At 38.4% G+C, this 17,168-nt stretch overlaps 1 protein-coding gene across 1 annotated transcript in view; it reads left to right on the top strand.

The window, feature by feature from the left end:
* LOC121289229 (F-box/WD repeat-containing protein 7-like) overlaps positions 1-9,677 on the top strand; it is a 217,292-nt gene extending 207,615 nt beyond the window's left edge. Inside the window, exons 2-3 of the mRNA XM_041208494.1 lie at positions 8,072-8,566; positions 9,462-9,677. Of these exons, the coding sequence (XP_041064428.1) occupies positions 8,072-8,566; positions 9,462-9,467 (501 nt within the window). The 3' untranslated portion in view covers positions 9,468-9,677. The remainder of the gene's footprint in view (positions 1-8,071; positions 8,567-9,461) is intronic.
* The last annotated feature ends 7,491 nt before the right edge of the window (positions 9,678-17,168 follow it).

The raw sequence follows: 17,168 nt of genomic DNA, 5'->3' as shown, positions 1-17,168 counted from the left end.
AGGGCCCTGGAGGTAAGTGACAAAAGGCAAGAAGAGCAGCTTAGATTTGCAGGAGGTAAGCTGCAAGCCGGAGGGTCGGCAGCAAGAGTATTTGTGGTTTTTATACTCGGTGCTTTTTAAATTCATCCTGATTTTCCCTTGAGTAGCGTAGGCCCCATTTTTTTGTTTCCTTTTACTTTTTAACTCAGCCATCCTGGAACTCTGGCTTTGATTGTCCCCTCTCTTCCTGGTCATGGCAAAGTACCTTGTTTGTAGCTCAAACATATATTGGAATAATCCAAGGGAAATGCCACCTCAGCTGAAATTAGAAAATATTAAGGGAGCATATATTTTATCCAAAATGGAGAAACCCAACAGAGGGGTATATTTGAGATGTATGAATTCAGTATATATTTACATATGGGTAAAAGGGGCCATTTTAATTCTTTCCTTTTGTTTATAGTCTTCTGGCAAATTGTATACCAATCCTGTAACATTTTTATACCAGCTTATAGGATGGTAGTCCACACTAGAGAGTTTTATGGACTCACATGACCCATACAATGATTGGAGCCACTCTGAACCCACTGGAGTACCCACTGAATACCAAAGCAGAATTCAGAACCAGAGCTCAGTCTTCACTCATTAGGACTGTCTGAAAGGCAGGTCAAATCCTGCACCTTCAACCACTGCTCTGCTATCTGTAAGCCAAAGGCTTCCTCCCTGGTTTTATGCATTATCTATGACCAAAATGCTTCCAGAATTTCTCCTTCAATATTAGTTCTCAAAAGAGAAGATTCACTTTAACTTGTGCCAGATTTTGGAGTTTGCAACAGAAGTTTGGAAAGTTATGATTGTCTCTTTCAGACAGTTTTTGGAGTAGTGCTTCATTGCAGCCTGCCCTGATCAGCCAGACTTCAACCAACCATACAATGGCCATTGGCAGCTAGAGAGTTTTAAATATATTTGAATGTCACGGGTGCTCTCAGTGATTGGTGTAAGATGTTTTCATAAGTAGGACTGGGAAAGAGGTTCTGCTTAGAGAGTATGAGCAGCTAGGGGCTAAATTAAAAAGCAGAACCTCAAAGGTGGTAATATCTGGATTATTGCCTAAGTCAAGAGCAAATTAAAGTTGGGTAAATAAGATTGGAGAGTTAAATGTGAGGCTAAGAGATCGGTGTGGGAGAAATGGGTTTCGATTCATGCGCCACTTGACACCAGTACTGAGGAAGAGACAGAGCGTATAAACTTGAGTGCATCAGCAGATAAGGCTAGAGGTTGCGAAAATAATAAAAAGACAGAATTAAAGGCACTCTATCGGAAGACACACAGCATTTGCAACAAGTTAGATGAATTGAGGGCACAAATAACTTTAAACAGGCATGATCTAATTGCCATTAGGGAGACCTGGCTGTAGGGTGACCAAGGCTGGGAACTGAATGTTCAAGGGTATTCAGTATTTAGGAAGAATAAAAGTGGGGTAGCGCTCTTAATAAAGGATGAAAAGGATAAGTACATTAGTGAGAGAGAACCTTAGATCAGAAGATCGAGATGTAGAATCAATTTAGATGGAGCTAAGAAACAGCAAGGGGCAGCAACCATTAGTAGAAGTTGTTTATAGGCCACCAAACAGTGGTGGTAATGTGGAGCACAGTATAAAGCAGGAAATTAAAGGTGCATGTAACAAGGGACATGTAACAGTAATAGTGGGGGAGTAAAATCTACATACAGACTGGGTAAATCTAATTAGACCTCACTTTTTTGAAATAAAATATAGAGACATTGCTATCTCTGGAAAAAAAAATCAAACTGGACAAAGACCTAAAATGGCTGAATCTATGTCTGTGATCCTGAACAAAAGAGGCTACCAGGCAGTATCGGGAAACTCGCACATCATTTTTTAAAAAATTCTTTCATGGGAAATGGGCATTACTGGCTAGGACAGCATTTATTGCCCATCCCTAATTGTCCTTGCTTAAGAGATAAGCACATTGCTGTGGGTCTGAAGTATTGTAGGCTAGACCAGGTAAGGATGGCAGAATTCCTTCCCTAAAGGACATTAGTGAACCAGATGGGTTTTTTTGACAATCGGCAATGGTTTCGTGGTCATCCTCAGACTTTTAATTCCAGATATTTATTGAATTCAAATTTCACCATCACCATGGTAGGGTTCGAACCTGGGTCCTCAGAGCATTAACCTGGATCAGGAAAGGATGGGGAGAGAAAACTGGGAACTACAGAACTGTTAGCCTGACTGCACCAGTTCAAGAAGGCAGCTCTTCACCACTTTCTCAAGGACAATGGGCAATAAATGCTGGCCTAGCCAGCAAAGCCCACATCATTTGAATGATGTAGCAGGGAAAATGCTAGAATCTATCATAAAGGATGTGATAACTGGACACTTAGAAAATAGTGGTAAGATTGGGCAGAGTAAACATGGATTTATGAAAGGGAAATCATGTTTGACAAATCTGTTGGAGTTTTTTGAGGATGTAACTAGCAGAATAGAGAAGGGGGCACCAGTGGATGTGGTGTATTTGGATTTTTGGAGGGCTTCAATAAGGTCCCACACAGGAAGGTTAGTAAACAAAATTGGAGCACATGATATTGGGGGTAATATACTGGCATGGATTGAGAATTGGATAATGGACAGAAAACAGAGTAGAAATAAATGCACCATTCTCAGTTTGGCAAGCAGTGACTACTGGGGTATGGCAAGAATCAGTTTGCTGATGACACAAAACTAGGAGGGAATGTGAGTTGTGAGGAGGATGCAAAGAGGCTTCAAGGTGATTAGACAGGCTAAGTGAGTGGGCAAGAACATGGCACGTGGAATATAATGTGGAGAAATGTGAAGTTATTCACTTTGGTAAGAAAAGCAGAAATGCAGAATATTTCTCAAATGGTGAGAGATTGGGAAGTGTTGATGTCCAGAGGGACCTGGGTGTCCTTGTTCATAAGTTACTGAATACTAACATGCAGATGCAGCAAGCAATTAGAAAGGCAAATGGTACTTTGGCTTTTATTGCAAGAGGATTTGAGTACAGGAATGAAGAAGTCTTTCTGCAATTATATAAAGCCTTGGTGGGATCACACCTGGAGTATTGTGTATAGTTTTGGCCTCCTTACCTAAGGAATGATATACTTACCATAGAGGGAGTGCAACAAAAGTTTACCAGACCAATCCCTGGGATGACAGGTTTGTCCTGTGATGGGAGATCGAAGAGGCTGGGCCTATACACTCTAGAGTTTAAAAGAATGAGAGGTGATCTCATTGAAGCATACCTAATTCTTACAGGGCTGGACCCAAATAGCCCACGCTTGCAAAACTCAAAACACAGTGTCCAACACTAGATGTGATTACGCGACTGGACAACATTTGCTAAATAATCCTCAATGTGCTAAGAATTATGCTGACAACCAATTTTACGTTGTCGGTCAGGCTTGCAGTGTAGCGTATTTGCATGTACTGGAAGCTATATATATATCAATACACAGGGCCCCGTGCTTTGCAGACAGAACACGTACAGCCAGTTTCAGCTAAACAAAACAAGTGACAGCCAATCGCTGACTCACTCCTCAGGGCAATGCCGTGGCCAATCAGGGTTTAGCTGCTTGGTTAACTTGGCAGTTAACCGTTAGTCACCATCAGTGATGCATTCTCTTGCCAACCAATCAGCACCCTCTTCACATACAGTATAAATTGATGTTTTCCCCTTATGTTGATATTCTTGCTGGTGTCCTGATGAATGCAAGATGAAAATCGTGTCTCTTTTTACAGCAGTATTCAAGTTCTGTCCTACTAAACGACTAAAAGTATTAAATGGTTATGAAATTTTGGGTCGTGTTGCCACTTCTAGAATATTTGCTTTTTTTTTTGAAAAACAGAGCGATAAAAAGGTATGAGCTAAAGCCTTACCAACTGGTGATGCTAAGTTACCACTTGGCCTGCTTCGTGTTAAACCTTCAGCCTTAGACTCTGATTGGCCTATGGGCTATTTTTGGTACATCAGAGCCAGAAGTCAAATCTACAGTAAAAATGTATTTCTCTTCTCTCAGCCTCCCAAACCCCATAAAAGTCAGTTTTAAAAAAAAGTTACACATACTGAGCAAAGTGTGCATTATGAGCTTTCAATTGTTATGAAGCCAACCTAAGTTGTGTGCTGAGCATCATATTGTTTAAAATTCAGGTTTTTATCTTAATGCTCAAGATAACTGCAACTAATCTGTCTTTATGCTGAATTGTCAACTATGAAATTAACAATGTAAAAAAGACTTGCATTTATATAGCACCTTGGACAATCTTAGGAATTCCCAAAGCACTTTACAACCAATGACTTTTTTTTTAATGTACAGCCACACTTGTAATGTAGGGTAGAGTGTGCCAATAGTTTTAAAACGAGTTAATCTTGATGTTTTGAAATGAAGAGTATCTCTACCGGAATTGTGGTCCTCTTATAAACAGCATAAGAATGATTGCTTTTTATAATGGTCTCAATGTTTGCACAGAGTGGCTGCCTGAGCTGTCCAATTTTTTACTGCTGCTCATGACTCCCTAAGGAGTTCTCTGTGTGACTTATGGGCATATAACAGACAGGATTTCCACTGCAATCCCCACTTCTATCTGTGAAAAGTGCATTATGTGCAACTTCCCACAGCTGTTTTTTTAAAAAAACATTTTCGATCCTTATATACACACAACACTAATATTTATCGCACACTAGAATTGTTATTTCCTTTCTGGTTGCAATAACTGGTTCAGTAAGACTTGCTGCATTGATAAATATTTCATACAGCACACAAATGAGGTTTTAGTTGTGATAAGATAACCTGTCAGTATGCTTCGTGTGGTGAAATGCATGCTGGGAAGAAACTGTTAGTTAGATACACACTGAACGAGATGCAGTGACTGTTAAAGGTACACTGAAACTGGTTGCTTCTTTGCTGATCTAGATGCTTCTAGGGGTTTAGATGTAGCAACCGTCTCCCCACTGAGGAGATTGCAAAGGTTAGGAAAAAGAAATCTAATGATCCTTTTCTACACTGAGCGAAGGAGGATTGCATAAGTCTTAGCGCCTACTGGCAAGGGTAGCTGGGCTGATTACTCTTTATTATTGATTGGAATGTGCAGGTAACATCTCAGTTAAAATTCTCTCCCTGTGGAATGCTGATAAATATTGGTTAGAAAGTAAATTTATTCACACTTTATTTATTGAGTCTAGAGCTCACTGTGTTTATGAATGGTGAATAGGTGGTGCTGCTCTTTTGTCTTTGTGTATATCTTTATAATTTTTTAAGTAAATACTTTGGCTAATAACAGACTCTTATATTCATTTGCAATTTGTATTAGGCACTAATCACTAAAGCCAGGTCTGTCATGAGGAACTTCTCATTTTGTAGATGTTTGAAATGAAACGTTTTTAGTATCATTCCATTGGCAAATATTTTTAGAAATGCTTGTGGAGCATTTTGAGGGGCACAAAGTAGTGTCAATAAAGCAGTTGGAATGAAAACAGCAGTCTGTCGTTATATTCGGTGAATGTGCAGGCGCATCTGTTTTGTGCCATTTTAGCAATGTGAATAGGTGTGCAGTCTTCTATGTTGAGTTTATACAGATTAAATTGTCAGAAATACTTAACTGGAAAATAAAGTTGCATCTTATGCAAAGAGAAATAGAGAAGCTAATTTAGCTAAAACAACAAGCAATACTATTCTCTTTTTATCTAGAGTACAAAGAACAAAAGTTTTATCAGGTGAGTCATAATGGATCTTTTTAAAGTGAAATTGTGAAAACTTATGCAAAGTATGCTAAGTTTTCTGAAAAGTATTGCCATTCTTTTTTAACAGTTGCCATGGAAGCAAATGATTCATTAGGCATGATCAGGATTTATTTATGACTGTGTGACATCCAAAGCTAAAATTTTTGATGTAGTTCATTAATATATTTGAACTTATTCATTTTTTTTCAACCGTATGTCGCTTAGGTACTTTCTCTAGCATATTGCAACTTGGACAAAATGCTGGATTTTGTGTTGGCAGAATGATTGTATAGGAAACTGAACACATTCTTGACCAGAAGGATTGAAATGGAAAAAGATTTAATTTCAGAATCTAACAGCATCGTTTTCTTTTGGTATAATAAGGTTGCAATGATGTATCACTTAATTTTTCATGCTGACAAGTTAAATTGCACATTTATCTTGCCCTGGGCAAGTACCAATATTTCATTGGACCCATCCCCAGGTGGATCACAATTGTGTTTTCAGGCTGCCTCCACCTAACTAACTAGTAACTTTTGTAAGCTATTTTGTTAATAAAACATAGCTTACTGCAAATCTGTATTCTGTAAACCACAAATTGAGGAAGTTGGTTATAGCTACTTTTCCCCACATGGGACTATGCACATTCTAAAGCCATAAGTTATGGTACATTATTTTAATGTATAATTTTCTTATTTGAAAGATAGTTAAAGTTTCTGGATTTGTGTTAAAATGCTTTCATAGATCAGAGTTTATCCTAAGGTATGCAGGTTCAGTATCTTTATGATTATTATTTGTATCTACCTAGCAAATTGTAGGAGAGCTGTACTGGGTATGTATACATTATCCACCACTGAAAGCCAAATGTTTAATATTGCTTTATGGGAATGCTGTATCATAGTATTAAGTGATATTTGATTGGGGTAAATACGGTAAGCTTTGAATCCTTATCCTTGGTGTTCCTAGGTGCTGTACTCAACATTCAAGTAAATTAATTATTAATGTGGTTGAAAGTGACACTGTGTAGCAGATATTGACACTTCCATTCTCAAGTACAGAAGGCTTTCTGTCGGTACATAGAATTAGTAGAATGAAATGTTTACAATTTTCTTCATACATGAGAGGTTTTATTTTAGAAAATGCTATAAAAAGTGGAAGTTGAACTGAATTGTTACCTTATCAGATGAGCATTTATTTCCAATATATGGGTTAATATGTTAACATGTACATAAATTGAAGTCTGATCACATCTTTCCATTGAAGCATAGGAACAAAAAACAGGTTCACCATTTTAAAAAATCATTTTCATAAATTACAGTTTCAACTAGTTCCTTTGTCCTGGGAGGAGTAAAGTCACTATATCTGAGCTATACAAACCAGGATGATCCAAGGTTTGTGTTAGCTGACCTCAGTGGGGTTAGTTATAGGGGATATTACAATTGGTCACATTATCATAAGATTAGGAAGAGAAACATTTGTTTGGCTGTTACTCCTTATTGCTAAGTCATCATCCTTGCTCTGAGTGTACGTGTGGATGTCTTGCAAGGACAGGATCAGCCATGACTTGTAATGCCTTCCATACTTGGATAGCCCACCAGCGCACACTGTTGCAGTTCAAGCCATGAAAACTAGTCACGTGGTGAGGTGCTGGAGGGCAACAGTTACCTGATACCTGGAGATGAAGGGAACAACATTGTAGAGAGAAACGAAAGGAAGTGGCAACAGTGAATAAAAGCTTTTTGGGTGGGTTAACTAATAATTCTATGCCAGCACCTGCATTTCAGTTATTTAAATGGAAAGATATAGTTGAAACATTTGTACACAGAACGTAATTTAATCCATAATAGTATTAGTTTTATCATGAAATGTCAATTAATGCAAGCCCTTTAGAGTAGACTTTACTATGAACTTATTTCTGTGAAGACTTATTTAACAAGTAGAGTGGAACTTCTATTATCCAAACTTCAATTTCGGCATTCCCTATTATCTGGCAAGGTTTTCTCTGGACCAAGTTTTAGCAAAGCTCACAAGTATTTTTTGTTTTGTATGTTATCTATGAAAAAGATATTTAAATTGTACTTGCCTTTATCCCTGTGTTTAACCCACTACTGTACTGTATGATTAAAATCTTAGACCATAAATGTTATTAACCAAACATTAACAAATAATTAGAACAACATTTGCATTTACTGCAATGTTTTGTAATATAGAAAGAAATTGCTTTAATTTTACGTTATATCAACTTAAAACCAGTGAACACCTTGGTTAAAAACTTGTACAAGTGTGACAGTGGAGTGTAATTTTTAATTTAATCTCATCTCCTCTGTTCTCAGGTTGCAGCAACTTGTACACCATCTGCCAATCTAGTAAAGGTTCAGGAAGTAGCAAGCTGGCTGTTGGAAATGAACCAGGAATTGCTGTCTGGGGGCAGCAAGAGACGTCGAACTGGAGGATCCCTCAGAGGTAATGCCTCTGTGAGTCATAGGGAGGAGGAGCAAATGAACAGAGTGGTGGAGGAACAAGAGGGGCATTGTGTAAGGAATGCTGATGGCAGTGGTCCTGAGGCAAGCAGCAGCACCAGTGATGAGGCCCAAGTTGCTACAGCAGAGGAAGAAAACAACAACCAAATCACAGTAGCGGCTGAGGAAGAGAACAAAGAAGAGGAACAAGAGGACGGTGAAGAGGAAATGGACCAAGACAGTGATGATTTTGAACAATCTGACAGTAGTAGAGAAGATGATAGCACAAATGGAAATGATGTAACCGATCAAAATTATAACATTGATGTTGCCATCCAACAACCACTAGCACTGTTAACTAAGAACCAGGTAAGTGAGGATTTCTTTATGATCATTAAGATCTGAACTGAACATATATTAATATTTTGTAATCAATCAGATTTATGGTATTATGCAATTCTATAAAAAGTTAATGACAATCCTGTTCTGCTCACCTATGAGTACAGTTGTAAATCTATTGCAAATAGGTACTGATGGAGTACGGATCAACTCAGTAATATTTATATACCAATATGCTGCAAAACAGGCTATTTCTTTGGTCTAAGGTCGCAACCTTTTTTAGCTGAAGAACTTTTTTTAAAAAATTGCCTAAAATAAAAACACTTGAGATGCAAGACGGAAAAAACTAAAGAATGGAGTAAAGGCATAAGGATACCTAAAGAGGAAACAATTGTTTATTAAGAATCTGTGGAATATTATGCACTTATTTGATGCTGTGAAAAGTCATTTGCATTAATTTCTCCCTGAAGCTTAAGAATTTCATGTAATTTCCATCTTGTGTATAGGGCGAGCAAAAATACGGCTTCTACATCCCAGGAATAGGTAAAAGTCGTTATTTTTGTTTTTAAAGTTGAACCTTGATGCTAGCCAAACCTTAAATTTGCCTTTGGCTTGATCAACTTTTTCCTGGAGAATCCTGATGATGCGTTTTCTTTCACTTCCAGTTGAATCTTTGTCGGCAAAGGCTTTGAACTCGCTACAATGTTTAACTGCACTGTTTCATTTGAACCTGTTGCATTTAAAAAATTTAAAATTGAATAAGATATGATTACAGTTAAACCAGATCTTGGATTAATTAATGCAATGATGGCTAGAACCAGTAAAAAGTCTTCCTTTAGCTGCTGGGGTAGATTGAATTGCACACGCAGGTAAGAAAGAATGAGTCCTCTAAAATATTGCTCAATTTTTCTGTTTCAAAACGCAGTTATAAAAAGCCCAATAGGAGCAAAAACATTGATGTCCAAATGTTGCCACATCATTATAACATGGTAATGTGAACACCATTAAATAGAAGCCACAAATGAGATGTTTAAGCACTGGATGTGATTCCGGAGTTGCAGATTGTTAACTCCTGGTTTAGGTGCAAGAATATTAAATATTAATATCTGCATTTAACAGATACTGATTAAAGTAATTTCCTACTGACCTGTTTTCACACACTGTTATTGCTTATGATGTAATGGCTGGGAAGTGCTAATTTGGTATGTACAATGTATTGATACTTCAATGTGTAGTGATGTAAATGGTTTCCTGTTTTTTCTTGTTGTCATTTAGTATATTGCATTACTGAAAACTGTATTAAATTTGAGATATAAGCATGGTCAGATGAGCCATTGGGCAAAATTCGCACTTAACTGAACAAAGTAATCTTGGTTTCTGTTCAAAGAAATGAAAACTGAGTGCACATAGAAAAGGATTTTGGAATATTTATAATAAGTATTCACTTGAGTGAAGTTAATTGTAAATACAACGCAAGTTACTTGACATCTGACAAATGGTTTTGTTTTGTGTAGTACAGTTAAATAATCACCTTCTAATTTAGGATTGGGCATAGTAATGAAGAACATCACATGACTGTGCTTAATTGTCTGGGGAATCCTGGGCATATAATTGTTACTTCCCAAAAATTAGTGCCAAATCATCTTCTGTTACGGGTAGTTCATAATCAGTGAATCATCTAACCCTAATTGCTCCTTTACTGATTCCACTCCACGTTCAATAAATTCCTTCAAGTTGCATGCCTGCAGTACAATGACTAAATCACTGTATCTTTATCTTTTCAGGCTTTTTGGGTCAACAAAAATCTTATTTCTTTCAATTTTCAGTTTCCTTTTGTTTCTTATGCCTTAAAAAAAACTCTTATTTCCTCTTGGTTTTCATAGCACAAGCCTTCCTTAATCCTTTGAAATTCTTCATTTTGTTATCTCTTCTGATCTTAAGTGGAGTTCCCAGATCTCCTCCATTGCTAAAGCAGCTTCCAAAAATCTTTCTTTTCCTTTCCATGCTGAACACATTTCCCCTCCACAAATTTTAACTCCTTTTCAAATTCAAGTCTTGAATATTAGTCCCATATCTTGGGTGAAGAGAAGGAATCTTAAATTCATTTTGTTATATTTATTTAATTGTTAAGGGTGAAATAAATGCTAGAAGAAGCAAATCAACTGAGACCTGACTCATATAACGTCTGGGCTTTAATCTCTATATTCCTAGTGCAACTTTTCATATCTATGTTATTGATGCTACTGTAGTCCTTGTATCTGTAATTTTTTAGTTTTTCCTTTATAACCTTCAAATACATTGTACAGCACTGGCCTGCTCCTCCACTTCCCTACTGTGTTGAAATACACTGAATACTGTCTCCTATTCTTAACTCATTCCTTCCAGAATCTTAAAATTGTAGAATTCTTTCCCTCCCATTAGTCTACCCTTCCTTCTCTTGCAGTTTTTATGGTTTAAAGTTCAAGCTTGACATCACAATCACCACTTCCTGCTTTATCTCTTAGTCTTGCATTGTGGGCATTGGCCCCTTTGCCTTGATATCTCAAAGTAAAGCAGTAAATCTTGCTTTAATATGTATCCAATATATTTCAGTGAGGGGGTGGAAATTAGTATTACATTCAGGACAGTGTGTTAACGTCAACCAAAGCAGACAGAAAAGTTGCGATGTAGCCCTACGTGCTGCAACAAGATAGGAAAGGTATGTGAGAACGGGTACCTAAATGAACAAATTTGATTAAAAATCCTACAGAAAAAAATAGCTTATTGGAATTAATAAAAGAAACTGCACAATCATATTAAAATGGTGATCAGAAGGCACATGGAAACCTGAAAAAGCAGTTATTGAAGCTAAGCATAACAGTTTAAAAAGTAATCTTTCAGTACCAATGCAAAGAACTTAAGATTTTTGCTGAACCCCAGGACTGAAAGCGAAACAAGGACCTACAATTAACTAATGATTAATCCAGTAATATTCATTACATTTTTTTTATCCTGATGATGGCAAGTTTGTTCAGCCATTTGAAGGAGAGCAGTGTCACAGTGGTAAACTGTAGATAAACAATGTTTTAAGTGTTAATAATGACAATTATGATAAGAAATGATCATCGACAGTCAAGCATGATGTTTGTAAGCCTGATCCAATACAGTATCAACTTTATTTATGCAAGATTTGGAAAATCTTCAAGAGGAAGAGATAAGGGCATAGTTGTAAAGCAATGGTATTTTCCAAAATTTTGGAAAGCAAGTTTAGAGATAAGATAGAGAAGTGAGACTGTATTTTTTTGAAGAGGCAAAGCTGGCAACTTTTAAAAAGATAAGATCATGTTAGAAGTTAGCTATGGACACTGGACTGACAAAAGGGAAGTTAGGTTATTGGGAGCCGTAAAAGGAGGGGATAATGGACCAGATTGTATGTTTCACAGATGAGATTAATGTAAATAGAAATGGGAGTGGGCTCTTGTTTAAGATAGATTTATTGCCTGCAATGTGGCTGGAGGAATCATTTGGTGAAATAGAATTTAGAATTGTTCCTACACTCTGAGGTGACTGGAGTTGTAATCTCATTTAACTATGGAAAGTGAAAATATGTTACCACAAAATGTCAGTGGACAGCAAGGTCAGTTGCTACTATGTGTAGTCGAGTTTCAGGTCATGGAGAAGGTTGTTGTATTAGGTGACAGTGGGAAATTGTCTGAAATCTGAGGGACTGAGGGTATTGAAGGTGAGAAAGAGATTTAAGGAGTTGATTGAGGTGTTTGTGCTCTATGTGTAACAAGCCAGAGGAGTGACATCTTGGAATTTAAAAGACACATGTAAGGATAATTTTTCCAGGCATGCAAAATGAGAATAAAGCAGTTGGAGGCAGTTGTTTATATGTAGAATGGAGTTGAGAAATTTGAAAGTTTTGAGGATTTTGGATCCACGGCCTGTCATGCAACAAGAATCCTCACAATTCATGATTAACGAAGAAAGATTGTGGGTGCTAGGAGTAGAGTTCAGCATGGCTCAGGTGAAGTGTAATTCAGAATGTAACAATAACTGTCCTTTTAAATGGAGCTTTAAAAATAATCAAGTATAACTGTTGGGTGACATTGTGTAATAAGTTCTGCTGGATGGTTAGAAAGCTCTTTATTGGAAGAGAACAAGTCAAATTAGACAATTAAGCACTTCCTGTCTGCAACCACAATTTTCTTCAGTGCGGTAAGGATAGCACAGAACCAAGTTAAAAGCAATGCTATTGTACCTTTCTCTCCCTCAAAAAATCTTGTCATTGCCGGGCCCGGCGCAAGTTGGTGACTCATGAGCAGATAAAAAGTGGGCCTTCAGAAAGGCCCATTTGAGAGGTTGGTCATCAACGGTGCAGTCCCTGTGCCCTAGGAGACATCATTGCCTTGTCAGTTGAGTGTCAAAGCTGTACATTTTGTCCAACTGTTAGATGACCCTGGGAAGGATGGCCCATCATGGGCTTTCCCTATGACAGAATTGTCATTATTGCTGCCTAATCAAAGTGTACTCTACTGAACCACTGAAAGCATGGAGTGAGTTCTCAGGAGACAGCCACGAGGTGGCATTGGCTTGCCATCATTACCTGGTACAAATATTATACAGTCATGTGGTTAGCTGCCAAGACTCAATGGGTGGATGAATGGTGAACAGTGCTATGCTCATTATCCCATCTGCTTGCCCTCTTGCCACCCACCTATCAGGATGTGCCCACACTATTGACCCTTGACCAGGTCCCTCACAGCTGCACACTGTCACGGCATAACAGTGTGGCTAAGAGGGGGAAACCAGTAGGGCTGTCAGTGGTTGTGGAGCACAGCATGCTACCTTGGAGCCACAGCCCCAATTAACATGACATTGAGCATTTGCACAAAGCCATTTTCTCCACCAAACCTTAACAATAATCATCAATGATTATTGTTAAAATCATTAGTGCATGCAAGCACACACAAGTTAATGAGAGCATTGTAATCCAAATGGCTTATGACCCTTTTCATTTTACGATTTTATTCATAGACTGTTATGTAGAGGAGATGTGGGGGAAGGGATGGGTCCAACTGCCCCATGGTTTTCTAATCAGGACCTTCAAGTTTTGGTAGAAGTCCAGAAGAGGAGACTAGTTTACTATCCTGCTGGCCAGCATAATACACCTGCAGCAACCAAGAAGGCCTGGATTCAAATTGCGGCTGTGGTGAGCACAGCAGGAGACCATCCACGCTCATGGATTCAGTGCAGGGAAAGGTTCAAAGACGTGCGTTCAGCAAGGTGAATAGCTTGGCTCATCCACACAGAGGTCCAAGGGAAGGGTCACATCTGCATGCTGAAGCTAGGGTGCGAGACATGGCACATGCCTTAATGCTGAAACAGAGATTTGCATATGTAAGCAGCTCATATAGGTGTGCAAAGAACAAATGTGAATGAGCACAGTGATGTACAGAAGCAGTGAAAAGCAATATCCCTCCATGCACTATATATCAGGCTAACATAAATTCATGTCATTGCGGTAATAAAGGGTGTACAATGCCACAGAGATGGCCCAGACCCTGGGTGAGTCAATCTGGCTGAGACACATCTGTTCCATTAAACAGATGACCATGGATGGAGATTGCCAGGATGCCTGACCCGGGTGATCGTGAACCGCCTTTAGCAGGTGATAAAGGCGATGTTGAAATCACCTTGCTGGTGGAGGTCATGCTGTCACTTCGCTGAGCACAATGGGACATTGGCATGAGAGAGAGCGCAATGATGGGGTTGCGTTATACGGGCAGCACAAGCATGGTTAAAGCAATGGCTTGCACCTGAAAGTGCTTTCACAGTGAGCATGCACCTGTTGGGTCCTCCTTCAGACTCTGGCCTCTGCATCTCTGCAGGGACAGCAGTGGTCACTGGCACATGTGCGGCAGATGGAGACTCTGGCATAGGGACTGAGGTGGAGGAGGGTTGAGGTGCTGAAGAGCTCTCGGTGCCTTCTCCCTCCTCGATGACCTGCACAGCCCTGAATTAGCCGTCAGGTGGGGTTGATGGTGCTGGCCACTGGTGCCAAACCTAAATAAATAAATTGTCACCTTTATTTCTGTTCAGTGCTCGTTGTTTATATTTTCAACTGCACAATAAAGCTGCCTAAAATGTGGCTGTACTCGAGCACCAATGTTTCCTGTAAATTGCACAGCTGGGCAGCAATCTTGTTGCCTCCACGCAGGTTGAGCACAAGGTGGTCATTTAAATTAGCAAATGTGTGTGGGAGCGCAAAAAAAAAATTAGAGGTGGTGCAATTAAATGAACAGGTCACACACAACAACAAAACAATTGGAGACACATTGATGAACACTGTAGAAATGTAGCAGACTAAATTAAAAGTAATCAATGATTTGCGGTGCAATGTATCAAATGCCAAAGGTAAAAGCACTATATACAACCTTTGTTTCGACAAGGTAGCCCACAATTGACCAACTAGTAAAATCCAATAGCAGCAATTCATGTTGAATCAAATAGGATTGTCCACCTATTTGTGGGATGTAGTTTTTGTCTATTTCCTGCTGATACTTCATTGTACAGAACTTCAGAGGGCATGTTTTATATGCAGTCAGTCAAGTTTGTTGTTTCAGTCCAAGGAGATAAATGTTCGAGAAGTTGGTACAATGAAACAAATTTGTGAAGCAAAATCACCCTAAGAACTACGTACGAACATAAGAGCCCCTCTCTAGAATAAAATGTTGAAAGCAGTCCAAAAAGCACAGCAGCTTTGAACCATAAAAGGTTGAGTGCATTAAAGGCTTAAACAGATACATCTTTCGGTTTTGAGCTTTTGTCTTTATTTTGCAGTACTTCCTTTAAAAAATGGGCAAATATTTCTGAGGGGGAGCAGCTATCTCATCCTACTGGTTACATTGTTTCTCAGAATTATGCAAACACTCCTTTTTATGGAGATACACGTTGTCTCTGCAAACAATTGATTTGGCGTCAATTGCCATTTGCGTAGTGGGATCCAAACTTCAACAACCCAATGTGTATATGAGTGTTTCCTAATTTCATCCTAAAAGTTCTGGCTGTAAGATTTAGACAATGCCCCCTGGTACTAGACTCCCCAACCAGTGGAAATTGTTTATCTTGATCTACCCTACCTGATCCCTTTAATATTTTGAAAATGTCGATCAAATAACCCCTTAACTTTGTAAATTTCAGGGAATACAATCTGAGTTGGTATAATCTCTCTTTGTGATTGAACTTTGAGTCCAGGTTTCATTCTGGCAAATGTGCTGCACTCCCTCCAAGCCCAGTACATCCTTTCTAAAGTGTGGTGCCCAGAATTGGACACAGTTTTTATGATTACCTTCTGTACCTGTTAATGACATTTTAATGATCTAACTATCTGGATCAACAAATCTTTTCGGGCCTCCACCATTTTTAGCTTTTTATCATTTGGAAAGTACTCTTCTGTCCTTTTTATGTCCACAGTGGGTGACCTCACTTACCTACATTGAAATTCATTTACCACAGTTTTGTTCATTCACTTATTCTATCAATATCTCTTTTGTAATTTTATACTTCCATCTACACTCCTGACAATGCCGTCTATCTTTGTGTCATTGGCACACTTGGATGTGTGGCTTTCTATCCCATCGATTAATATGGTGAATAGTTGAAGCCTCAAAACCGATCCTTATGGGGTACCATAAGTCATACCTTGACAATTAGTGCATTCCCATTGTACCAACTCTTCCCCTCCTGCCACTTTGCTGATTTTCAAATCAGATCAATAATTTGCCTTTAATTCCATGAGTTTCAACTTTAGCTAACAGTCTCCTTTAAGGGATTTTATCAAATCCTTCTGAAAGTCCAAACAAATAACATTTATAGACATTTCCACGCCCACACTTTAGGATCTCTTCAAAAGTTCAATTACATTCATCAGGCACGACCCTACTCTTTGCAAATCCATGCTGTCTCTCTCTGGTCAGCTGAAAATTTTCAAGGTGTCTTAATTATAGCATCTAGTAATTTCCTGACAACAGATGTCAGGCTAACTGTTCTGCAATTCCCAAGTTTCCCTCTCATGCTTTTCTCAAATATGGAGTGACATGCACAATTTTTCAATCTGAAGGAATGTTTCTCAAATCATGAGACTTTTAGAAGTTTATAGTTTGAGCATCTGCAGTTTTCTCACCTTCCTGGGATTTGCTACTCTTCAGTGTTATTATTTTCTTTATTCCTATTATTTTGCTTATGCTAATTTTGAGTGCATTCCTGTCCCTGATTCAGTATTAGTTTCCTTTGGATATCCGGCATGCTGATCTCTGCTAATCTGTGATCATTAGATTACATCGTTGATCAGTAGCCCACTGATGTAATTTAATTATTTCTAGGACTTAAGAATGCTTGCTAAGTGTTTTCTTAAACATGTTGGTCTTTTAGTAATCAATTGTGTCTTTATGTACTTGATGTAAAACTAAAAGATGTACTATTCTCCTGGCTTGCAGTTGCAGAAGTTAGTTTGTGGGTAGGATCTTTCTTGATATTCAACTAACAAGCAGACTATCAGTTTCATCACTGATTTTATTGTACATGTGACAATTAACCAGTGTTTATGTATTTACTAAGAGAGGAATGTGTTCAGAATATTTACTTCTAT

This window comes from Carcharodon carcharias, chromosome 1 (assembly GCF_017639515.1).
Source record: "Carcharodon carcharias isolate sCarCar2 chromosome 1, sCarCar2.pri, whole genome shotgun sequence".
NCBI classification, from domain to species: domain Eukaryota; kingdom Metazoa; phylum Chordata; class Chondrichthyes; order Lamniformes; family Lamnidae; genus Carcharodon; species Carcharodon carcharias.
Note: the sequence above shows the minus strand (reverse complement) of the source record. Positions and strands in the feature narration are given on the sequence as shown.